Source organism: Hirundo rustica, chromosome 17 (assembly GCF_015227805.2).
Source record: "Hirundo rustica isolate bHirRus1 chromosome 17, bHirRus1.pri.v3, whole genome shotgun sequence".
NCBI lineage: Eukaryota > Metazoa > Chordata > Aves > Passeriformes > Hirundinidae > Hirundo > Hirundo rustica.
This window is the reverse complement of record NC_053466.1, coordinates 6,780,022-6,806,515: the sequence shown is the minus strand read 5'-3', so window position 1 is coordinate 6,806,515 and position 26,494 is coordinate 6,780,022. Positions and strand designations below refer to the sequence as shown.

At 45.7% G+C, this 26,494-nt stretch overlaps 1 protein-coding gene across 18 annotated transcripts in view; it reads right to left on the bottom strand.

Moving 5' to 3' along the window:
* FBRSL1 (fibrosin like 1) overlaps positions 1-26,494 on the bottom strand; it is a 503,813-nt gene that overhangs the window by 15,839 nt on the left and 461,480 nt on the right. For 8 of the 18 annotated variants that reach the window (XM_040080801.2, XM_040080796.2, XM_040080797.2 and 5 more), the window contains 5 exons: positions 11,260-11,656; positions 9,434-9,687; positions 4,727-4,962; positions 2,572-2,622; positions 1,549-1,644 (listed from right to left, as the gene is read on the bottom strand). In XM_040080801.2, coding sequence (XP_039936735.1) covers positions 1,549-1,644; positions 2,572-2,622; positions 4,727-4,962; positions 9,434-9,687; positions 11,260-11,656 — 1,034 coding nt within the window. Of the gene's footprint in view, positions 1-1,548; positions 1,645-2,571; positions 2,623-4,726; positions 5,215-9,433; positions 9,688-11,259; positions 11,657-26,494 lie in introns of all 18 variants that reach the window. The other 10 variants (XM_040080802.2, XM_040080812.2, XM_040080800.2 and 7 more) reach the window with 6 other exon arrangements.

The window sequence follows — 26,494 nt, the reverse complement described above, 5'->3', positions numbered from 1 at the left end:
TGTAGCAGCAGCAGCTCCTCACGAACAGGAGGGAGCCTTATGGCAAAACAGCCCTGGCTGCACGTGAGCAAAATTTCTCCAATTCCACCTTATTCCTGCAGCTCCTTTTCTTAGAAAATCAAGCTCACACCCTGACTGCTCAGGGTGTGTAGGGATTCCCTGTCATCCCTTGCAAGAGTAACAACAATTAACATTGACAGACAAACTCCATCAAGGGATGAACATGTTCTGTCCCTCTTGTTCACTCTGTTTCCATGAAGTGCTCCTTCCCTAGGCCTGCAGCCACCACACACAAAACCGCCTCTGAACAAAGCCGTTTTAAAGACTTTGCTATTTGTAATGTATCCCTGAAACAAAATTATGTCATGGATTTGATGGGCACTGAGGAAGTCCTCTGGCTTCCACTAAAAGCATGAAGTTAAGGGGGAAGGGTGTGGAAGGCCTTATTTGCAGCAGCTGCTAATTACTGACTTCCACTGGTGTCAGCGAGACTGCTGAGGGAAGCACATCCCACAGACCTGTAGGGTATGGAAATCACCTTCCAAATGCAAACAGCAATGACCTGGCTACAGTGCTGGTCCTTCAAGCCTTCTTACCCAGTAGCAAAGTTCTATGGAAATGCAGTTCAAGATCAGAAATCTCTAAAATCACAGCATGTAAGGAAGCTGAACATGTCGCTTTACAAATGGAGTACATGCTCCATTTTCAAACAAACGCTATATAGATACAATCCATTATTTCTTGTTTGGAGAGATTTTAACAGTTTTGGTACATTTAAAAATAGTTAATAAAAAGAACATATCTGGGAGGGAACAAAAAAAGCAGTGCACACCACAGAATTTGCCAAAAAAATGGGGGTTATGATGGCAACATTTCCAAATGCCAATCAGTGCTAGTTGTAACGACATGTTACAGCTGCAGGGTACCTTTCAAACACATCTCAAAGAAGCTTGCAGGCATTAATTAACCCTTATAAAACCCACTGCAAGGTAACTTTATAGATGAGGAAGCTGAGGAACAGAAGGTTTAAGCGACTTGCCCAAGGTCAGACAGTGCTGGAGCTGGGAATAAAAATTCAGCTCCTTCAAATTGCTCTACCCATTTCCAGCAGTCTCTCCCTATTGTTCCCACACTTGTGCAGTCAAATTCTCATTGTTTTTTCTGGGAATAAACACAGTTTATCTTTTGCAATCTCAGACCATTAGATTTATAAAATGATTTGGGACTCATCGGTCTATTATGAGCTGTAAATATTTCAATCAAAATAATGCACTTCACTGTATGCTTCTCCTCCAGTTTCAGCAGACCTCCCAAGTGAACCACTACATCCTTTCCAAGGAAGGATCTGCAGTGCCAAGAGAAAATTTCTGCTGAAGTGTTGGCTGCTTTGTGCAGAGGATGCTCACAGTTCTGCGGGGTGATCCTTTCCAACCCTGTGCTGCACTTCTGCTATTCAAATCATGTGCTGCAAAATCACCAGAGACAAGACTCTGAACACAGTTTCTCTCCCAGCAAAAGAACAAAGCCTTCAGAAGAAGAAGTTTGTACCTTCGGTTGAAATGCTCCCTGAAGTGACCCAAAGGGACCTGAATGTGGAAGCATGGGTGGCATTCCAGGCATTGCTGGAGGATAGGTTGGAAAGAACTACAAAAGAAAAAGAGATGCTTATGTCACAGGATGACTTGAACAAGAATGGAGGTAGGTGCCAAGCCTGGCACACACAAAAATATTACTGTGCTGAACAAGTGCCACAGTGAAAATACATGACAAATTTGCTTTCGAAATTTTTAAGAGCAAATCCAAAACTTGAAAAATGCACTCATCCGATCAATTTTCTAGATAGTCCTGAATGAGTGTGCCTTTAAAAATTGTGGACTATTGCAGGAAGCACAGGGCATAATTTGGGGTTTATGTTCACTTTAATTAACTTTGCATTTTTCTGCTGTTGCAAACAAATTGATCCTGTTTTGAAATGTGACCTGCTTTAATTTTTAAAGCAAAAGGAACCACAAGATGCTGCGCTGCACTCTAACCACAGGCCACATGCACACCACCTTGTAGATGTGTAGGCTGGGGTGAAATTTTGCTTAGGCCTCTCCTGAGCACACACAGCAGTTTTACAAGTCCCAAAACATGTAGTTTTTTTGTGCTTTGGAGCAGTGGGGAGCACCAGGAAGAAACCACCAGTCTGACTTACTCCTGTGACCTGAGCAAAAACTTGTGAAAGAGCCATGCACTCCGGGCTGCTGCACTGGGAGAAGCACCAGCTGCAAAGGTACTGCAACGACCACTGATTGAGCAATTCCTGCGCATTCCCTGCCATCCCAGGCACAGCCATACAGAGCCGCAGCAGCAAAAATGCAGGAGACAGAGAATTTAAAAATAATAATAATAATAATAATAAAAAAAAAAGCCCAAAGAAAACTTGGTACCTTAAAAACATAAAAATCAAGGCGGGAAAAGAGCTTTAGAAATGAATGGATCAAAACGCTACTCATCAATTGAAAACAAGCAAAAGAAGAGCAAGCAGAACCATTAACAAAGAGACCAAGGAGAAAAGTGAGCACTCACGTTGGAATGTCGAAAGTAAGGGTTGTCTAATTTGGGAGCGTACTTGTCAAACTGGAAAGAAAAGAGAAAAAAAAAAAAAAAAGGAAACAGGTGAGTTTGGTTTTGGCAGTGGCAGACACAGCAGGATTTCAACACAGACAAATAATCATGGCCCATGTTCAAGCATTTAACAGAGCAGAACTGACTGGTTGTTCCATACTCGCTCATCAGGGAGATGACTGATTTCCCCAGGCTAATACAGAGGAGCCCCCAGGCCACGCTGGGCACTGCCAAGGCTCACTGCAGAACCCTGTCTCAGGCACTGCATGAACAGGCTCCTGCTCTGGGAAGAGAGCAGTCCTGATATTGCAACACAGTGAAACACAGGGAAGTTCAGCTCCAGGTCCAGACTGCTGAATTAGTTCACGGACTAGCAGGTAAGGAACATTTTCCATTAGACCCCAACATCTACTGTGGGGCATTCCCAGTTTCCTGGGTTCCTGGAAGCACCAAAATTCTTTGGAAAAGGGACAGATTACTTAAGAGACACAGATCTCGATATATTCCCCCTCCCCTGCACAATATGTATTTCCCCAGAGAAAAGGTGACTGTAAATTTTTTCCACTCCAGCACGGGGTTTTAACACCTCCATGTGTGTAGTCTGTGCCCTGTTTGTCCTGTTCCATCTCGGATGCAAACCCAAAGCACAAACACACCCCTGGCATTTCTGAACAGTATGTACATTCTGCTGGGGAGGAGGGAATGGGGAAGAAGGCAGGGAAGGGAGCTGTAGGACCCCAGGAAAAGCTGCTTATTTGGCAAGTCAGCTGCTGTTTTACGCTCCTCTACGTGCAGGAGAGCAGATTTGTAATTTCATTAATTACAGTTATTACTGGAGCCATGTCCCCTCCAGTGTAAATACCATAAATTACCAAACACATGCAGCTGTAATTTCAACACTCTTCTCTGGTGTTGGGATTAGCAGACCTGATCTAGTGGAATATAAGATGTGAGTGAAATATAACAAAGGAGCCTTCCAAGTTGTTTTTGGTCTGAAGGCTGACATCAATGGGCACGAGTGGGAGGGAAGGGAGCTGTTCACAAGCTTGGGTATCACAGTTCTTGAATAACACAGGAGACTTCTGAGAAAAGACTTAGGATTGTTTTACACAGCCCAAGCAAAGAAGGGAAGGTGTTTACACACAAGTACACTGAGCAAACACCTGGGGCTGGATTTTGGGTGGATGATATTGCTTTTAATTGTCTCCCTGCTAGGCAGATTACAGCCCAAGAATGTCACTGAGCAGTCAGCAGTGGGAAGGAAAAGTGGGAAACACTATGATCCTTGAGTCCTTGGCAGTTCTTCCCAAAAGCTGCTTTTGCTAGCTTTAAACAGGGTTGTTTCTCCATTTTGGACACAGTGTGAAACTGAGAGGGGGGAAAAAAAGCTCAATCTTGTGCTTTCAATCTCACAAAGTAATTGCCAGAAATGGGGAGAAAGTGCGTTTTAAAGTACTGACAAAATCCATTTGTAGCAGATCCCTAACAATTTTGTAACAGCTGCAGCAAAGTCCCATTGTGTTACAAGCAAATTCAATGACCAAATGCTTATTACATGGCCAGGAGGATTTCTCCCAGCAGAACCAGCCACACACAAATTAGTGCTTGTTGATGTAATCAAGTAATAAAATGCCTAAATCAATACAGATCAGGTATTAGGACGGAAGAGGGACAGAATTGGTCTCAGATGAGATGCTGCACTGTGGTGAGAGCTCTGGATAAGCCAGCACAGCCTGCCCTGCACCCAGCAGTTGTGGGGACAGTGTTTGGGGCTGGAGGCCCCCCATCCTATGGCATCCTGGTTGGTGTCTTTTGATGTGTCAAGGCAGCTGGCTCTGGGAAAGGGGGAATGGAAATACGCAGCAGGACACACGAAAAGGAAACTAGAGGGATTCTGGACTTGTCTCGTGGGTGCTGTATCTGCTCATGGGTAGCAGCACGGGGGACCAGGAGGCTCGGTGCGGGGACTCTGGGTGGAAAGGGGGTCCCTTTGGGAGTGCTGGCCTCCAGGTCGGAAGGGCAGGGACAGCACACCTGGCTGAAATGAAGAGGGCTGGGTTTTGTTTGACAAGAGCGGGTTAGGCTTTTTGACCAGAGATGCTCTACTTATCCTCACATTTTGGGCTGGGGTACGCACCATGGGAGGTGCAGAGGGCGGCATGAGCGGCGTCTGGGGCAAGCTGGATGGAAAAGGAGTGAATGTGTGCTGGTGGGTGTGTTGGTGCTGATGCGTGTGTTGGTGCTGGTGAAACTCCGCTCTCAGCAGCGGCACCGGGCCAAGTGAGGCAGCGGCCCGGTCCGAACTCTGAACCAAAAACCGGTTGTTCAGCTCTTGCCTGAGCAGTTCGTGATCTAGAGGAGAGAGAGAGAGAAAAAAAAAAGACACAGAGGCCCGTGGGCCTGTGAGTACCACAAAGACGGAGGAGAAAGAGTCAATATTCACCTGGCATTCCCTGTTTCTGCAGGTCATGCTGTGGTGGTTTTCTACGTGAGGACTCATTGGTGGAGGTAAGAGAGATGCCTGTGACAAAGTACCAATCAGAATCCCCGAATGAGGCTGGCAATACATGATTGGTTGGTTGAATGATATCAACAGGCTGGTATCTAAAGACAAGAGAGAACACCATGAGTCATCACAGCAGAAAACATCATCGGGGCTCGCACTCCGCCCGGCCCGCCCGCCCGCCCGCGCCCGCCCGCCTCTGTCCTCCCCGGCACGTGCTGCCACCGAGGTGTGTCTGGGAACGTGCCCCAGAGGGCCGGCCTCACTCACGCCTGGGATCACACCTCAGAGATCCAGCTGGACCTCCGGGATCACACCTCAGAGATCCAGCCCCACCTCTGGGATCACACCTCAGAGATCCTCAGGGACCACACCTCAGAGATCCTGTGGGATCACATCTCAGAGATCCTGTGGGATCACACCTCCGAGATCCTGTGGGATCACACCTCAGAGATCCTGTGGGATCACACCTCTGAGATCCTGTGGGATCACATCTCAGAGATCCTGTGGGATCAAATCTCAGAGATCCTGTGGGATCACACCTCCGAGATCCTGTGGGATCACACCTCCGAGATCCTGTGGGATCACATCTCAGAGATCCTGTGGGATCACACCTCCGAGATCCTGTGGGATCACCCCTCCCAGACTCACAGGAGCTGCACCTTCCCGCTCAGCAAGGTGCTGGGAGTGGTGCTCTGGAGGCCAACAGCTCACTTTAAAACGAGCACTACTGACCTTCATCCTCTGGGCACGTGACAGCCAGAGGCAGGCACACACACACTGAAAATGGATGTACGTTAAGCTCTGACATGCACGTACTTCACAGGTAAAATTTTGTTAAGATCTGCAGCGCAATGAGGTAACTGTGGGTTTGGGTGGCTGGACACTGCCCACTCGGACATCCATCCCTGTGCTATGCCCCCTTCTCAGTCCCAGGACATGCACACAATGACCAGAAACATCCATCCTATAAATCAAGGCCTCCTTTGCAGTAAGTTTTTTTTGAGATCTTAAATAGCAAGCAGTCCTTTCCTCAATTTGTAACAGGCTGTAATTCTTGTTTCTTTTTGTCATTGCCTTCAGGCTTTTCTCCTCTGAGAAAATACTGAGGAGGAATCATTGGGAAGACGACAAACATTGCAGTGGATTGAGATCTCATCAAGGTTGCAACAAGTCCTTAAACAAAATGTTCCACCATATGATGTGGTCTCTTCTCAGCATCCTCCTCTGGAATAACGACTTGCACTGAATGTGAATGTGGCTCAGGGCAGGGGAAGACACCAGTGCTTTAGAAATGATGTCACTGAAGAAAATAAGGACCAATGTCCACTTCTCCAGAATGTCTGCTGGTGTAACAATTAAATCTATCTGTGGCTTTGCCTAAGAACTTCAAACATGGATTGGCATCCAACATGTTATATATTTTTTAAGCGAAGACCAACCTGTGTCCCCAGCTGTGGATGACACACACCCAGTACTGACTGATCTACTTGATTCTGAATTTACACGAATGCACTTCTTTCACTGTAACAACCCCTTTAAACTACAGCTCTGTATATAAAGGCAAAAGAACATCTGCACTTTAAAGTTTTATTTCATGTTCAGCAGGGATTCCTTTTGCTTCAAATTTTTACAGTAACATTAGAAATGTCTAAATCAATCACTTTCTGAAATGACATGGTTAAGATCTTTAAAAACAGGCACTCTGATGGGGAACTTCAAGGTCTTTACTGTCACTTAGAAGCCTACAATTGAAAGCCACATTTGAAAGCAAATCCTGGGTGCCTAAGTCACTTGCTTTTCAGTAAAGGTACTGCTTAGAGTAGGTACTGTGTACTGCTACAATCCATAAAATAATTAATACAAAAGCTGAAAGTATATATATTTGTGATATTGAAGCCTAAGGCACTGAAGCAAAAGAGTCTACAATGGGTTCTCCTTGGATTGAGCAAATAACAAAAAACCTGCAGGCTGAAAGCACTTAGATCCAAAATCTAACCTCTTTAGAGAATATGAGCATGATTTCATGTGTGTGTGTGTGTTTACACTTTTAAATCTGGCATGACTTAAAGAAACTGAATCCTTCTGTTAGCATCAAGATAATCCACTTTTCTGGAGGGAGAGAAAAGCAAGTTGGCAGTTGTAAGTGCTCTGATATCCAATTTCTTTAAGAGACTGGAAGTCAGACTGATAGATTTGCAGCTGGCTCCAGCCCATAGCCCTCCACCACAACTTTGGCCTCCATCAGAAAAGGCCTAGAGACGTTTGGAGAAGCTGGGTGGCACTGGGAGGAGTGGCTGCTTCATAGTAAGGATGGAATTGCAAAGGAATAGCCCAGCTATGTGAAGGGCTCTGAGCAATGTCTGGATCAGAAGTAAGTTCTTGTACCCGCCAGTGATGTCGGGTCCAGTCACACAGTAACACAAGCAGGAGCAGGGTGCCTGGGCGGCCCTTGGGACCTGTGAACACTGTCCTGCGTGCACACAGGAGCTGGGCACGGCACAAAAAGGTCACTCCTGCTCATGGTGCTCTCACGTTCAGGAGAGGAGAGACACAGACCACTGTTTCTCTGTGTATCTTACATCAGGGCAGCCCTTGAGCAGATGGTAGAAGCCTGGCGAGGGTTGCTCCTAAGTTACTTGTATTAGCTCTAGGTTTCAAAAGGAAGAAATGCCACCAGAAGCACATTCTTGTCTCGCTCTTCAGGGCTGCTCAGCAATATTGTTTGCTTTTAAGTTTTATGTGAATGACAACAGAAGCTCCTGGCTCTGCAGCACTCTGTATTGATTTTATGATGTGCCACTTTGCAGGCTTTTCATATAGTGCAGACAAGAGGCATTTCACTGTCTGCAGAGTTAGACACCCAGACCTTTCCCTCCACTAACTTACCCTTCTCCTACTTGAATTGCAGGAGAAATCCTTTTAGTAAGAGCAAGACTGTTACCGTTTCCTGGCAAGCTGCTGAATGTGAATAGGTCACTTGATCTTGCATCTCCTGAAGTTAATGGTGAAAACATACTTGCTTTCAGTGACTGCAATATCATGCTTTTAGTGAGCGCTCTGCTATTTCCTTTCGCTATGCTTTCAAAGCCTCCATCACAGTAGTCCTTCGCCTTAAACGGGGGAAGCAATGAATAGGTCTCCCACAGCGCTGCCAACATCTTCCCAGCCATGTGGTTGAAATTCTAGATGGTGCCAGGGCCCGTGACAGCCGCCAGCTTTGGCCTATGTGGTCCTGTCTCTGGCGGGGAACCCACAGCGCTTTTGTCTATCATCATTCTCAGAGCTCACTTTGGACCAATTCATACTTTTTTTTTTTTTTTTTTTTTCACTTTTTCACTTAAAGAAGCAGTAGTCAATAATGAGACATTATTTAGCTCCTGGAAGCAAAAAAGGGGGAATCGAAGACCATCAGAATTTTCCACAGCAAATCTGTCATTTCCTTATTCCTTTAACTGACTTCATAGGGAACAGAGAGTGTGTTTTTTGCAAAATGCTTGTCCTGTTTAATCCCTGCTGAGTTAGTTGTGGAGTCAAATGCCAGATCAAAAGGAGGCCCCGGCAAGTGAAAGTTGCTGGGAAGTCTCCAGCTGCCAGGGTCTCTTCCAGGGACAGCTGTAGGCTAATGGATAAGCTATAAACAGGGCATTTAGGGCAGAAGTGACAATAGGATGGGGGCCAGGGTGAACAAAGGAAACTTTTTAAAAGGATGCAAAGACAGTGAGAGTAGAACAGCAGAGCTTGTCAGCTGAGCTGTCTCTGACTCAGACTGAAAGGCCACGGAGCCATGGGCACAGAGCAGTTGTGCTGCTGCAGGAAGAGGATCCTGCTCTGCCAGCAGGATGTGCTGCTGGTCGAAGGATCAGGCGGGGGATTCAGTGAGATTCAAGTGCTCGGTTAGAACAATTGTAGAAACGGTATTTTCTTTTCACTTCTAACAGCAGCAGCTTTCTTTGGAGAGGGGAGAGAGAAGGGAAAAATGGCAAACTGCGCATCACTTTTCTGTTAAATCTAAAAAATGTCTGATGACTGTGGAATGCCACACTGGACAACTCATGCCCTGAACAGGACTTTTTTTTTTTTTTTTTTTCAAGCATTTGCTTTGAAGACTTCCTATAGGAAGCTACAGTGATGTGTCTACAGGCTCTCATCTGGTAAAGCATGTCAAGGTCTCCTACCTGTTCCAGGAGCACTGTCACAGTTCCAACACACACTGAGGGGTCTGTGTCAAGGTACTTCACCTGCCCGCCAGCCAGCCCCTCTCTCAACACCCTCCAGTGCATGCACGGCCGATTAGCCCTGGCAGAAGAAGGGACCTACCCGCAGGGTGCCCTGGTATCACGAGGCTGTTGGTGGGTAACGCTGGTGGAGGTGGCAGCGTGGGTGGGGTGGCAAACATGGCCGGATGGTGCTGGTGTTGGGTCTGCGATCTGAGAGAGAAGTGCGAGGTAGCAAGATTAGAGATGGAGAGGGGCAGAGCTGGGCCGGAGGAATGGTGCGGCGGAATCTGGGGAGACAGGGGCAGGTGTTTCGGGAGGCTGATGCTCGTTGCACTGCTAGCACTGCTGCTCCGGCTGCAGAGAGAAAGAGACGGGAGGGAGGGCAGAGAGACAGAGAGAGAGAGAGCATGTTACAATACAGCACAGAAACGGTGCAAGAAATACACTACCAGAAACAACACACCTACCGAACATTGATCTCCCCAGGCTTAGGCTTTTGCTTGTGTTAATGGCAGTGGAGACAGTTAACGAATCTTAACGAACGCCTCCAACAGGGCAGAACGGGCCTTGGGCTCTCTGGAGGGACATTTCCTCCAGTGCTACAATCCTCAGAGCTGTCTGTGAGTACTGATGAAGGCCACAGAGGCAGCTGGATTTTGTACCTTTATGGAGCCTCTGATGACCTTGCAGTGTCCATGTGGATCCTTGTGACCAGAGGACACAGTGACACCAATTCCTTTTTCTGTTGCTCTGGGTGTGCAGAGCTGCACAGCATGAGTGACTGGGACCTCTGGATCTGCTGCACATGTGCTGTGCAGCTGTAGTGACACAAGCATGCAAATGCACACCATGCTAATAATTTTTCTCACAGTAATTTGTATTTTACATCTTCTTCTATTATTATTACTCCATTGCAAGTGATCTAAGTTTTGTGGGCTGTAACACACTATCACTGCAGTTATTAGCTGTGTAATTCCCACAATACTGAATATCTGCTGCAAGCTAAACTTCAGAGAAATCTTGAATAATTTGAAATATTATTCACCATTTATACTATGGTGGCATTTACAAGGTAAAACCACAACAGAGCTGAAGTATGCAGGATACTATGAAATACACATTAATGGCAGCTCTCTGTATTCATATTCTGACCTTTGTGCAGTCAAATATTATGCTTTAAATCAGTTTTCTCATCTTGTTTAAACTAGCCTAGATCTTGTTTGGGAGGCAAGGCGTGTTTTCTGTACCAGCAAAAAGACTATACAGGTTCCAGTTGACTGACTAAACTCTTTTCTCTAGAAACATTTTATCCATACCATTTTCACCCACCCTTCTTACTGGATGAAGGCAATTTAAACAGCAAAGCTAAGCCTCCTGCAAGAACTGAACATGTCAGATTGAAGCAGCTTTATCAGCCCACATGGGAGCCCTGGTCTCAGAGACACAGTTTTCCAATACAGATCACAGGATCTTCTGAGTTGGAAGGGACCCACAAGGATCAGAGTCCGGATATCCCTCTTTTTATCGTCGTGAGCCAAAAAACCTGATAACCATGAGAAACGGAAGCATTTCTGAATATGGAACAAAGGTGTTGCTCAAACACAAACCACCTTAAATTTCAAAGTCAAGAAATAGCCAGCTCAGACAAGACCATGCAAAATCTTACTTGAAACTGGACTGAAAGGAACACATGCCTTTCTCCCAGAAGGTGTGCATTTATCACCTCATTTATCACGTTTCAAATGCACTGATCCACCACAGCTGGAAAAACCAGCCTGCAGTCAGCCCATGAAGTCCAATACCCAAAGCATGGAGCATCTTACCCCAGATGAGTGCTTGCCTTGCCTCCCAGCAATTTCTACCTATTTGAAACAAGCTTTAGCCCTGCAGCAGCCTAAAGATGACGTGAGCATCCCTTCCCCCTACCTGATATTATTGAGTCCGTTGTGGGCCACCTGGTGATGCACTTGGTAGTTGAGAGGCGGAGGGATGTGACTTGGAGGCTGGCTCCGAAGGTCAGGGACCAACTGAGGCTGCGACTGCGGCCGGGGTTGAGGTTGTGACTGTGGCCGGGGCTGCGGCTGAGGCGTGAGCCTGGGTGGTGCTGGTGCTGAAATCACTGGCTCCTTCTTCAGCAGTGGGCTTGCTCTGGCACTTGATGTGGGCGCTGAGGAAGTCGAAGTCACAACGGCAGCGACCGGCTGGGGGCTGGGGATGGGCAGGGTGAAGGGCACGTCGGTGCTCAGCTCCCGGCTCCGCTCTAGCCCAGACACCTTTGGGACATTGGCTGCTTTCGCTTCTGGCTTGTCATTCAAGGTGGGACCTTATGGAGCGACAAGAAAAAGAACAAAGCACGTGCTGAAAGGTTTGCGTTTCTTTCTCTGCTCGGTAGAACGTAAGCCTGGGAGAAAACAAGTCACGTTTCAGCTCGTGGGAGCGCTGTGGGAGCACTGCTGCTGCGAGATGGATGTGTGTTTGAGTCTGTCCTTCTGCTGTCCTTGACTGGCCAGTCCACAGCACTTTCACCATGTGTGCAAGAGATATAGCTGTCATTAAATGAATGCATACTACAGAGAACACACAGCTTTGGGACTTCTTCAGGGGCCCAAGGTTATGTACGATAGGAGTGGGAACACGTCTCAAGTTACTGCTACAGTATTTCCTGCTCAATGGAAGTTTCATGTTCATGAAACACAGGCCTCATCATTAAGACATTTCAATTTCTCAATGCCCTTTCAACGTAATCCACATTAGATTTAGGCTAAACTCCAGCTGCAATGCACCATGACCTAAGCAGCAATCCTTAATGATAACCCAACCTGTCTCCTAGGATGGAGAATACCTGGGATCTCTGCAGCCAAGGATGGGACAGCTCAGCAGAGAAGCTGTGATGCTGCTGTCCCCTGGCCACTCACTTATGGGGAAGAATAGAACAGAGAATGCTGGAAAAATCCAGTCAGAAGTTTAGTGGGCACCCAAATGTGGTCCTGCTCGCTCTGAACAGCGCAAACATCTGTATGCTCGGCATTCCAAAACTATCAGGAATGCTGCAACCTTGCAAAATGCACCTCAAGAGAGAATTCCATATGGAATTACTCCTTCTGTGGAGCCAAGCCCTGCCATTTTTCATAATTAAGCTAAACAAAGCATCCCAAGGACTTAAAAGGCTGGAAAGGAAAAAGGGAGGAAAGAAGAGCTGTTTCAGATCAAGCAGTATCCAAAAGGTTGAAGACAACTGAAAAGACCAACATGAAAGCAATCCAACTCCCACTGTAACTCCCTTTTCACCCTAATCTGCATATCCTTGAGTGCACACATACCCACAATTACAAGAAAAGCTGTTCCTGGGCTACAAGACCTAAGGTTGTTGGGGTGTTTCACACACACATCCCACTGTGCACACACAGCACCTCCGACTTTCAGGAGACACCCTTTTGTTACCCACCAAAACGTGCCGGGGGCCGCCTGCATTTCGCTGCCTTGCAGACAAGCAGGAGATGCTACCTACACTCATTAACATGCTCCCAACACCCTCTCAAACGAATTCCACCTTTGAAATTCTCACGTCTCATCAAAGGACTGAGCTGGTTCCTGATGTAGGAGGGTGTGGAAATAACACACAACACACCCCGTGAGCTAATTCTGGCCGTGCAGACGCTCTGACCAGCGTTTGTCAACCAGCCCATGCGAGGCCAGAGCCCCCACTGCCACTTCCACAGCCTGAGTGCCACCATGCTGGCATCAGATGGGAGGAGGACAGCGATGAATCAGAGCCTGCAGCACACCAGCTCATGTTCTGTACCCACGTGGTGATGGCATCTCCTTCCTTGAGATAAAAGGCAGCTTCCCACACTGCTTCTGGCTCCGCTTGCACTCTCTCCAATGCACCATTTCCCTCATCCATCAATCAATCAGCTCATCACTGTGTATGCATGAATTCAGAATGCGGGAACAGGGCAAATGGAAACATATGAACTATATTTATCAGCTGAAAATGTCTTGAGGTCTCGGGGCCTCAAACGCCCAAGTAACAGGAACAGATGCCTTTCCAAACACCAGTGTTTTGGCTGGCAGCAAGTACTATCAACACTGTACTTTCCAGCACCTTAAATATCTTTACAGGTTTGACACAATGTGTGGAGATCCTAAGTTACCCTCTACAATAAATATAAGCCTCTCATTTCAGTGAATTTCTTTATCAAATATGAATTCATGCATCACAGGTAACCTGATTGTGAGATGTAGGTAGACTTGGTTCCAACGCTATTTACAATTTATTTTCAAAGTCAAAATCTCAATGCTCTTGTGCATTATATTTTTATAATGCCACCTATGTTTGTAAATTTTCCTCAGATTTTACTGCTAAAAGTTGAAAAATTGTCACTGCCTAGTCAAGCCAGGGCTCCCCACACTGTGTATTGGAGCAAGTGTGTTCACAGCTGTAGATTCCACTATTTTTCAGGAGCTACCCATTAAAAGCAATTGGGTTTCATTCCTGAGCATAGGTTTCCTCAGAGCCCATTAGTTCTTTGCATCCAACAGGCCTCCTCCTACAGAGTTAAACTTCATATTGTGTAATTATAGGCAATGTAGACTAATGGTGTATATTCAAAACACACTGGCACCACAAAAGTTAGTTGAGTAAAAAGTCAATTAGATCCAAAACAAATCAATAAAGTCCCACATTAAAAGCAGCTGTTTGACCAGTTTTATGTGCAGCTATTGATTCCCTGTGGTTTCAGCATTAGTTCTCATTTGCAATTTTCTCAAAGCAAAAGCTCAGGCTCCCTTGCTGACTGAATTGACCAGCCAAGCCTGGTTGTGTTAGTACTAGGGGTACATGACTAATTCCTGCTGCCAACTTCCACCTCTCAGGATGCAGTACTGAAATGTCTTTGCATTTCATTCTCGACAGCAATGAAAATATCCACATGCCATTCCCCCCCTGCCAGAAAAGCTACAGGCATGAGTGGAAGTATCTTCTCTCCTTTTTGTAGCCATGTTGCACAAACATAGAAGCACCGAGAAGGGAAAGATATGATGTGAATTCATAGGCAAGAGGGGAAAAACATCTGAGAGAGCAGTCCCCAAGTCTTCTCAGCCACCACACAGGAATCCTGGTGTTTGGTGACTTCGTCATTTCTCCTCCTGATAACTGCAATGGACACATGGAAGTCTCTGAGCTATCTTTCCTGAAATCCCTCAGAAATTTAATCTTAATGATTTTAATGAGGGATGTTACCCATTCTGATCTGTATCTCAAACTTTGTAGTTTTTCTGCAGGAAGCTTGAATATCCCTCCTAAGAGAGCTACAAGCTCTAACCAGGCTGACTGCTGCTCACATATGGAAACATCCCAAAGAAAGCAAGCAAACACTCCCTTTTGTGCAAGCTGGATCAGGTTGCATTGAGATCCTTTGAGAAATTTCTGTTCTTGGGCTCCTAATCCAGCCCTCCTGAGCAGATGGACCCATGGAGCTGAGCACAACTGCCCCAACAAAAACAGACCCGCCCAACAACACCACAACGTTCTAGAGGCAAAAATGTGTTTATTTTTACCAAGTCCTAGAGTAATTTTCATGCCTAATGATAACAGGCTGAGCCAATTTGCCTAAGACTTGACAGTCAGCTCCAATAATTCAACCTTAATTAAACCTGAACGCATGTCAGTTCAGCTTGTCCCTTCACAGGAAATCTGACATTTGTAATGATTCATGTTCCAGCCATGCTACGGGAAGGCTGGATCACATCTGCCACTCTCCACCGTGCAGAGCACTACCCCTTTTGAGCATGCCAACTTTTGTTTATTTTCTAACCAAACACCTTGGACTTCTTCCGTTGAGAGGTTTTCTTAAATGAACAGACAGTGAAACATGTCTTGATCTCACAGGAATGAATGATGACAGAGTGTGAGAGACAGGGAAGAAAAGGCTGAAACTGCTCTAACAAGGAAAAAACCCCCAACAACCTGGAATTAGTAATTCTTGCCTCCTCGACTCACTAATTTGTTCATTTGGAGTGTTGCAAAATGTTAACCTCCCTACATCTTGGGCTACATCCAATTCCAGCTTCAACTGGTAAAGGAGAAAACTTAATTTTTAAAAGCACAGAGAGCTTTAGCTCCTGCTGTGTAAATCTGTAGAACCTGGAGGTGAAGTTTAAGGGAAACCCCAAAGTCAACAACAGCTTAAATTACTGTATAAAGCGTGCTTCAGGAGGAGTTACCCGAAGCTGAGAGACCATCAGCCAAGACCCCATCTGAAAGTTTCCTGAATTGTGAATCTGTGACTGGGATAACCGTGCACTGCCCATCCCCAAGGCTGCACAGGGTGACATGCCTGCCAGTGTGTAACTGCACAGCATTGCAGGCTAAGCACAATACAGAAAGTCCCAGACACAAATTAAACCTTTCTGTTACAGGAATTTGCTTTCAAGCTGATTAAGAGTAGCTCAAGTGCAAGGGATTAAACATGTAAAGGCTGCTTTGAGAACTCCAATAAGCGGTTACTGTGTTATACAAACAGTACTTAGGGCAACAGCAGTTCCAGCCCTGCCTCTTGCTCTTTGCAAGCTGCTGGTTGCTGCTGAAAGGGGACTGTCAACACACGTACAATGTGATTGGAAATAATCTAATCTTGCTTGCACGCCTTTCCTTTGTCTCTTGAAAAAAAGAAAAGTGGAGTCATTCAGACGTCTTTCTGCAGCCTCCCTCTGCAGTCTCCCTTGTTGCATTCAAACAGCAAGGGTGATGGGGTGATGTGAGAAAGAAATTCCTCTCCTACATCCATCAATGACATCTTTACCAATGGCAATTTCCCAAGAAACACAACAACCACCATCTGTAGCCCATCTATCCGCCCTGTACATATCCTTGAAAACAGACACAGGCCAGACTGGCTACGGCGAACCCTGCTCCATATTCCAGCAGGAAATGCTACAAAAGCACCACCACAGGAATTATACATGGCAAGAAGCTGAGAATTTCAGAGTGAGTTGATGAGTCCCAGAGAAGAGTTTTAATCCCTTTTGATCAGCAAGGGGAACGAGCAAAGAAGAGCAGGACAGCAGTAGGTCAAAACAAAGAAATAACTAAATGAACCTCAGTAAACATTTTTTTTAATATTTTATTTTAAATTGAACTTTTAGGCTGCTGCATAATGTATTGTGGATATGGAACATATCACAAGCAGAAGAGAGAATAAAGCATTTTACATTGACAGCGATAACACTGATGCTGGTAGAGTGCTTACAAGTGAAAATCAATATTTAAGTGCTAATTCTTTATCCCTAGATGGCTTTTGCTTTTATATAAATGGCTTTTTCATTGCATTTTAGGAGAGGAACACTACTTAAGACTTTAAGCGATTAGGCTGTTTGCAAAGGTAAGGCAAGCAGAGCTACAGCACAGAAGCTCCCCAACAAAGGGGGCACAGAGTTCCTCCACCTATTTTAATGCAAATCAGCTCAAGATAGGACATAAAGACGTGGGACTTGCACATAAACTACTGTCTGGAAGGTCCATGGTGTGCAACATGATGATTTTTAACATTACTGAGAAGCAAAAGCCATGTTTCCATCACAACAGCAGTACTACACATTAGGCTGTGTCAAAACAATGTTCTCCTGTGCCATGGGCTCCTCTGAATATCATGGGCTCCTGGTGGCTTTTCCACAAAAATTTAGAGTGTTTTCTCACAGAGAAAAGTAAACTGAGCGTGAGCACAAACTCCTGTGCCTGGCTCTGAACCCGTGCGCCGAGGAGCCGGCCTTTGTTCCCGGTGCGGCTCCCACTGCCCATTCCCAAGACCAAGTGGGAAGCTGCTTCCCACCCCGGTCTGGATTTGTCCCCTATCACTCAGTTCATTTGTACAGAGCTGTCTGTCAAGTCGCATCGCCCCGCCGCAATCTGAAACACCCTCCCAACAGCTGCCACTATCAATTACTCTCCCAGGCAGCCCTGACTATCAGGAAGAGAACTGGAGCGAGCACTTGCCAGTTTTAATAAACTGTGTTGCCCAAGTCATTTAACCTGCTAGATTGCTGTATGCTGGGGCTGTAACAAGCCTTCAGCTTTTCAACCTAGAAGAAAGCAACAGTGGCAAAAAGCTGTCAGCTTGGTCCTCAGAATTAACTTCCAAGGATGTCTTCCCCCACCCTCCCACCCAAAAGCGCCCAAGTTTAAAAAGTGAAATATCTTCAAGTCATTTTTGTAATGTCGCGACATGGAAAGCAGCTCTCATTTTTATCCCAGAGCCAGCAATCCCAAGAACGAAGGGCTGACATGCTCCACGATTTCCACGTTGGGGGCACACCTGGGCAGAGAGTTCCTATCTCCTGCACCCGCACAGACACATCCTGTGGGCATTCCCCAGAGCCAGCTCTGGCCAGGCATGGGTCACCACCACCCCAGTAATGCCATCACTAGGATTAATTTGAACATAGGAATCTGCCATCCACCAGAAAGCTTACTGGACGCTACAAATCAAAAAGAAAATTCAAATGCACTACACTGAACGTTTTCCTCAGCCAGCTCTGTAGATAAGAGCCTTTGTCGAGAAAGCTTGAAGCACAGAAAGGTTTCACCCCCTCCTGCAGAAACTGAGGAGCAACAGCAATAAGATCTATGGACCTGGTGCCTATTTGCTGCTCTATGGTTCTTTAATGGGACGTTTTATTCCTAGAGATTTGGGAGCTTTCCATGCTCTATCGAGGCATGTTAGCTGTAAGCATGCATGATGACACACCAAAGCTGCAGGAGCTGAATGAAAATGGGTGCCAACACAAGGATTGGGGCCACAGCATAAAGAAGAAGGATCACCATTCAAATCCCCCCAAAGTAAGTCACACTGCATTTCCCTAGCAATGCTGCTTCTGGCAATATCTCAATGCAAAGCTGGAACTGGATTTGCAGCTAAATCACCTACTGTGGATGCTGGCGTTGTAATGAGATTGAAAGTTTCATACAGGCTTTTTAATCCAGGGCTATAATGCTGGATCAAATGGGTTAAATCTCCTCAGCACTGCTCCTTAGCAGATGCTGAGTGCCCACAAACCGATGACGTAGGAGCCACTCTACTTCCCTGGCCAGAAAACATTACTAAAGCTTCTTGTAGTTGTATACTAAAGGTTTGTTTGTCTTGTTCTGTTTTTTAATGCATGATTGGCCTCTGGCACACCTAATCTGAGTGACAGAAAAGCTACAAGGCAAATAATTTATTTAGAAGGACACTCCCCCAATGTGAAAGCAAGCAAGTACACATTCTCAACTCCAGCTGTAAGCTTTTAAACAGAGAGAACTGTTATAAAACAAGGAATCTTTTGATTTTGATTAGGCAAACAAGGACAAATAATAAACCATCAACTACTACATTACCAGAGAAAATGTACTACTTTTGCTGTTTGAAATCCATATTGATTCCCATCTAGCCTGCGAGTGAGTTATTAATCACTCCAATTAAATCATGAACACAGGTCTTTACACTGAAATTGAACCCCCACCAATAGATCGATAACTCAAACCTCCAAGAGCAATTACTGCTCAGCATAATAGAGCAGCTTGTAACACAGAGCTCCGTGCAGACCACAATTCTCTCTGTCATATCCTTCACAGGCAGTGCAAACAAACTGGGAAAAGAAAGATTTTATAACTCTTATTTTCAAAATAAACAGACATCTGCTTAGAGTTACCTAATCTCTCACATCACAGAGGCAGATCTGCCAAGGTCACATTGGAGACATGATTACATTTTTTCACAATTTGTTATTCTAGCAAAGCCCTGATAAGATTGAACTATTGAAGTTCACACTCTGGTTTAATTTCAAGAGGTTAAATGCCAAATCCTTTTCTTATTGCTACAAGGAAGGGATCTGCCAGGCTGCATAATACCCTGTGTGGGCTAAGACAACAATTTTGTTTCATCTGCACAGTCTTATGAAGGTTTTGATTCTTTTTTTTAAATGACATCAGAGCTCCAAACTCCCAAAGAATGATTTAAAGCAAAATCAGAAAGTGAGACTGTTCCGGAGGAGCGTGAATGACCTTTCGGAACTTCCAGCCTGGAGAAGTTAAGTCAACGTCTGGCTGAGAAAGCACGCTAGCTAACCAAAACCAGAAAAAGGCAAGAAAGAACATTCTGAAACACCAGATCATCTTTGCTGGGAACAGATGATTGCCCTAACCAGCCAAGCGTATTCAGGGTCACAGAAATCCCCACCTCTGCCTTGGAAGACAACTGATGCCTGTCCTGATGCAAGGAAAGACGAACTGCCGGTGCACAAACTCTTGGCTCTCCGTCCTTTCCAGATGAGTGATGTTTTTCTGAGCATCCTTGCTTCTGACAGGCTGGTCCCTTCCCACAGCCCCGGAGCCCAATCCATCACCCTTCATTAGGGGAGCTATTGGCAGCCAATTAAGTGGTGATGGACCCACACCACAGAGCTAATCAAGATGAGTTCATACTTTACCCTTCAGCCTATGGGCACTGGCTCCTGCCTACCTGCTTCCCCTTGCTGCTGGCATGGAAAAATGGCATCAGATCAGGCAACACAAGAAAAGCAGCAGGCTGAGGGGCAGTGTTACTGCTGGGGTCTCACCACGGCTTCCCACCACCAGGAAGCTTTCACCAAAGGAAGGCAGGGAGATGATCTATTCCCCACTGCAGCAGAGACAGAAAGAGCCCAAACCCCAGTTTTCTTCCTCCATAAAGGGCAGCAAACAGATCTGTTTAGAAACAGTCTCAGTAACTTGAGTGAGGTCCATACCTGATGTTGTGGCTGGACATGTGAGAATGCAAAGCTGTGCTGCATTTCACCCTCTAGAAATGTTTTCCTTAGGGGCAAATTTAAGGCAGAGTCGCTGCTAAGTAGGAGTGAGGATTGACCGACCATGCACAAATTAGCAAAATCCTATCTTGTTTATTTGTTATGTCCAGACCTCACAGCTCAGTAGCTGCTGTCACATTAGTGCTAATATGCTCATAATTTGTGAAAACAACACTTGAGATCGAGTGCTTGTCAAGTGAGGCCACTGCTTTCTGACCAGCAGCTCCCCATACCCTGCATTCTCCCACTGCCCTCCCTCTTCATTCCCAGGCACAAGGAGGTTCCTCTCAGGCAGACCCCTCTCACGAATTCAGTAGCAGCACATCACTGCCCTAAACCAACAGGTTCAGCTGTTACCCAACCGCCTCCATTTTACTAGCAGTTGAGAAGCAGCACCTCTTTCCACTAACTTGGTGGAGAATGTAGGGTCAAGATGTAGAGAAACTGGAAGAATTTTCCTGCAAGTTTAAAAGCAGTAAGACATCACTCCTCTTTGCATGGTCAAAATCCAGCTCCTGAGCCGCTGGAATGGCATCTTAAGAAAAAAATTGAGATATTGAAACGAACAGACTGAATACATTCAACATTTCCAGTTGCATCATGGATAATTAAAATATTTAAGGGACAAGCTGCAAGTTGTTAATCAGGGAACGTTTAGTTGAATGGTGTGTGCCCTTTGGATTTGGTCCCTATGGCAACCAAAAATTCACTCCAAAAGGATGCGCTGGAAGAAGCATGTCAGGAGCTGCCTCAACACTTTAATTCACAGAGTGAGCAATGAATAAATACAGCTACTGACAGCACAGCACAGGCAAAAAAACCATTTGTAAACAGCATCAGGAAGTCACAGATGGCCTTTTGCTTTTTAAGATTGAAAAAGTTCACTCTCCCTTTAAACATGCCCACTATCAAGAAAACTGGACTGCGTTGCACGTGAATCACAGTTACGAACTACTGACAACGAAAAGTTCTAGAATGGAGGAGGTCTCCTTCACTTCAGTTCCCAATCCTTGATTTTTTTGTGATAGTGTTTCCACTCCTCACATTGGAAGGTGTTGCACCTTCTGAAAAATCTTTTCTGTCCCATCTGGTTCAACAGGAACCATACTTAGAGAATGCAACAGCATCTGAGGGATGGCTTTGCAGAATGCTGGAGAAGAAAAATGTGAGGGATGACTGGTTTTTCCTTCTAAACAGGAAAGAGTGGTTTGGTATGCAATAAGGGAAAGAAAAGAACACTTCACTACACTGCAGAAGGCAAACTCCTTCAGCATGATCTCAGTGTGTGAAATGCAGCTGCAAACCTCCTTCCAGCTTTTTCCTTTGATGAAGTGTGAATTCTTCAATGGGCAGTAGAAATTCTGGAAATATTTTAGTGCTGGATATGCTGGAGGATAATGTATGATCTGGCATCTAGTAAGACCTAACAGAGGAACACTGTGCCGTGCACTGCAATGGAATCACACCCTATTAATGAAAAGGTACTCTTGAATCTCTTCTTGTGTGAGGGTTTAGAGCTGTGGAAAAAAGTCTTACGAGGCTGGAGGGTGCAAGGCAGCATGGACTGCTGCGATGCCAGCCTGGATGTGCAAAAAACCTGTAACAGTCACTCAGCTCTTGCAAACCCAAATGTGTGCTCTACACTCCTCTTCCCACTGACTCCTTGGAGTCCCTTTACGTCCACTGCAGTGGCCCTGCAAAGATCATCAAGCACAACAATTTCCACAAGGCTGCTGGATGGAATCTGCTGCAGGTTCTCAAGGCCGTGGAAAACCTCTGTGACTCACAAGTCATTCAGGAGAGTATTCACTGCCCTACTGACTGGGGCATTGGGCTTTCTTGGTGCCTGGGGTTTGCAGGAGCCCCAGCAGCACATAGCTCTGAGCTTTCCCACTTCCCAGGCAGAGCCACGACTCTCACAATCCACATGTTACCCCTCCTCAGGAAGAACTGGGCAGGCACTGCCACATCTAACCTGTCTTGGGCAGAAAACAAGTACAGGCTCAGACTTCTGCAAAGATGATCACAGGAACAGTCTGGTCTGAAACTGCTGCGCATTTTCATTTCAGTATTGGGCGAAAGAGACAAGTAAGTATGTGGGCTTAGCCTGCAGATATTTTTCCAAGACAGTAATTGCTGCATAATTCATATTCTTGTTTTTACATGTTTGCCATGTGTACCAACAATCCCACTGAAATCACTCTTAAGTTTTTGCTTCAAGTCCTCTCCATGTCACAGTTTTTCCAAACTGCACAAACACAAACACAAACACGCCTAGAGTCCAGTGCTAAGCAGGAGTTTGACAAATTCCTGATTCTGGCACATTATGAGAGGAAAGTGGGGTCTAAGCTAATTCTTAAGAGTTTCCACTCCCCATTAGCACAGCAGACATCATTCACTCATTATATATGCATTTCCTTTCAAATAGTTCTCTAGGAAGCTATCTCTCCATTTCAGAATTGAGCCTTTGTATCTCCACCCAGAGCCACCTGGCTCCCCATCAACTCCAGATCCCACAGGCTGGAGGAGTGCTGCCCTCTGCACAAGAGAAGGCTCAGAAATAGTAAGTATTTGCAACTGATAGGAAATCTTAGCACAGTAAGAAGCAATTCATAGCCTCTGTATCAGAGGCTCACAGGGAGGTGCAATGATGCAGCTCCTCATCTCAGCCCTTCAGCAATGGTTTGAGGTACTTTTGCTCATATTAAACTAACTAGAGATGACATCCTAGATCCTTGCAGGGAGGGGAAATGCATTTATTCTAATGGACTTCAAAATGGTTAATCAATTCAACGATTACAAATGAAATGCCTCATCTCTCAAGGGGCAGAATCCAAGGGCTGGTGCCACTGGTTTTGGTTTTGAGGACACAATCTGGTTTTGTTTTTGAGGACAACACTCTGAAGTGCCAGCGGTTGGTTTCAGGGAAAACCACCTCCTCCCACATTAACATATTCATTTTGAAAATCTATCACATATGTTGTGTGCAAACTGGCTGAGAGTTGATTCAGCTCTGACAGCATGAGAACCTCAAGCCCAAATATCTGAAACTAATAAAACCCACACCATTCTCCTGATTCCTCACCCTAACAGAGAAATTACCTATATTTGCTTTTCTCAGTGTCCCCAGAAGACAGAAAACAGTAGCACTGGTCCATGCTGGGGTTGTGGACCTCACAGTGGGGTAATTGCCACAAGAAAAAATACAAGCAACAGGGCTTTTGTTACAGGTTATGCTCATGGTGAATGGCAATGACTGGGCTATCGCATTCTACCTTATGGTCACTCCACAAACAGGCATTAGGCCAGGAGGAACAGAGCACCCATTATTTTATATACAGAGATGGAAGCAAGGGAAATTATGGAACAATCTCTCACAGGCAGCAAGTATTCCTGTGTTTTTAAGAGGGTTTTCCTCAGCCCTTTGTTTCACAGGCAGGCTGGCTCTGAGCTGGGCTGTTCCCAATGAGCTCTCAGCCTGCCAGAGGCTCAGAGAACCTGCTCTGAATATGTTTCTTCCCATGAATTTCTTAAAACCAAAGCCAGATTCCCCTTATGCTGGGTGCTGCGTGTTTCTGAAAAATCCTGTCCTCTTTTAAGACTGAACACAGCCACGAGTGGCAGGAAGGAAACAGAGATATTCCCCATTATGAAAGGAGGAAAAAGACACCGAGGGAGCAGTCAGCCTCTCTGATGCCACACCACATCTCTGGGGACTAAAGCTTTGCTGCATCCACAAGATAAATCCACCTTCTCCCCCTGTTCCCACAGCAGCAGAGAACAACTCCCCAGTTACCAGAGCTGGATGCCAGTAAAGGTCTCCCTTTTCTTCCTTGTGTAAGGCATTTTCCTCCCCTTCATTTTATAAATTACCAGAACAGACATTTAAATGTTCAAGAATAATCTGAACAGAGTATTCATGCCTTGGGCATTTTCATGCTCTACAAGGAGTGAAACAAAAGGGCCTCATTTAATACCTCCCTACAGCATTCCCTATTCCTGCTCTTCCCTTGTGAATCTCCAAAGGCAAACTGTCAGCGGTTCAAGGCTCCTGAAATACCCCATTCCTCCCTTCTCCCTTTTTAAGATAAGCTTCTAAAGCAAATCTTGCTGGCTGACAGGAACAGGTGGTAGGAATCCTTCAAAGGAAAGAAAAATCATTTGTAACTAATAAAAGGAGAGGAAAAGTCCGATTCCCGTGGTTTTACAGAGCACCCGTGGGAGTCGCTCGGACGGCAGGCACATCCCGCCGCTGCAGGACAGGCAGGATGAACGTCCTCCCTGTCCCTGCACCCCCTTCCTCCTGGGATGCCAAGGAGCAGGGTGGCTCTGCCTGCTTTATGGGGGATTTCAGGAACACTGCATCAGTTCCAGAGCCTGATGGGACAGGCTAAGGGCTGAGCCTGTCTTCCGCCTTGGATTTTGAGATCTAGCTTTACAAAATCAGCAAAAGCCTCTATCCTTTTCAAATGTATAGAAACCATCCAATGTTTGAACAAAGTTTTGTGCTAGATCAAAAAGCCAGACCTGCAAAACCCTCCTTGGGGCATTGCTTTTATTCTTTAGCAAAACCCCTCTACAGTAACTTTCTGATCTTCAGCCTTGGAGAGAAACATCACAATATACTGAGGTGAACAATATACCTTAATCTCTTGCCTTAAACTTGACAGGTAAAGAAGTCTGACTTGGAAAGGATCCCCAGGACATGGCTGGCAAAGGCTGGGCTTGCTGTGTGGCACTTGGAGACAGCAGCTCTCTCCTGGAAAGAACTGCAGCCCCGGGACAACAGCTCGCTCCCCACCTCCCCTCTCCAGCCCTGCCATCCGCCTTTCTTCTTTCCTTACTGTCAAAACTGCTGAAGGGAGAGGCGACAAGCTGGAAAGGCATGGCCAAGACTCGGCAGTGAGCACTCAAAGCACCCCTGCTGCGCTCCAAAGTGCTGTTACGGCTGCTCCCTGTGTGCAGGGAAATTAGGATATGGTCTCCAATTCAGCTACAAGCAAAGAAGGCAGAGGAACAGATGTGCTTTCTGCAGAGACCTCAGGTACTGCTTCTTTCCTGTATTTGCTGGCAAGCACGAGATACAAAAACATCCACAACCGGGAACAAATGCTGGAATCCAGGTTTATCTGGATGTGATCTACAGGATACTTCACTATGATGTGGCCAATGCAGTTTGTTCAAGAGTTAAAAGGAAGGGATATTTCTTCCTATGGAGGAGGATCAGGAAATTAAACCTGGACTTGACTCAGCTCTTCCTCCTTTCTCATATGGGTTTCTCTCCCCAAAGAGGGGGTAACAGTGGGTTTGAATGCTCTCCAAATTTGATTTCCCTTACCTCTAGAAATATATAGAGAAAAAGGTCCGAAGTCCTTGCAGTCTTCTATAGATATGCCACATTCAGAAGCTCTGGGATTCTCCCCTTATCTTTGGTTCGCCATACCAAACTTGCCTGTTCACAGCCTGAAGTTATGCCCACCCCACCCCATGCACTGCACAGACATTTGGTGAAACTCCATCACTGACCAACTTTTCAGCAGCCAGCCCCACAGCAGTGCCAGAAAGTCTATTTAGTTTGTAAGACTACAAAACCCAACACACTCCTTTACACAGCCTGGAACAGCGCTGCAGTATTTACATCCCTTCCAAAGAACCACAGAAACATTCATCACTGTATGGTCACGCTCTACTTGTCACACACCAGCACTGGCATCCTGGAGAGGACTGTATTACAAACAAGCGCCCACCTCAAGTACCTTTGGGGTATTCAGCATGTTGTGGCTGCACTGAATTGGTTTCTGACCAGAAAAGACAACACCTTCTTCAATCACCCTGTTGAAATGTTTTCCTTATGGGCAAACTTCAGAAATATCCACCGCCCGATACTGAGGTTGGTTTTCTAAGAGCTAAGGATCGTAAAGTAGCCATGTGTTTAAACAAGAGGTCATTATCCACCAGCTCCAGGGTTCAGCGCAAGCTTCTAAGCAAGGAGCAATTTGAAAATAGAGCTGTTAAAGCACTAACAGTAATTTATTGTAATTTAAGTTTCTGTTTTACTGATTTTTCTGGCTAAGATTCATAGTGCTATCAAATTAGCATCTGGTTATCTTGTCGAGGGGAGTAAAGTCAATAGTCTAACAGGCCCATTTTCCTTTTCTTTACTGCTGCAATTGTGTGACTTCATCGATACGAAGACCTGAAGGTCTTAGTAAAGGACACGAGGACAATGCCCTATGGCAGATGCCAAGCTCCTGTTCTGTGTGTCATACAGGACAGTCCAACATATGAGATTTCAGACACAGCAATCAGAAGAAACTATTTCTACTCAGCCATAATATCA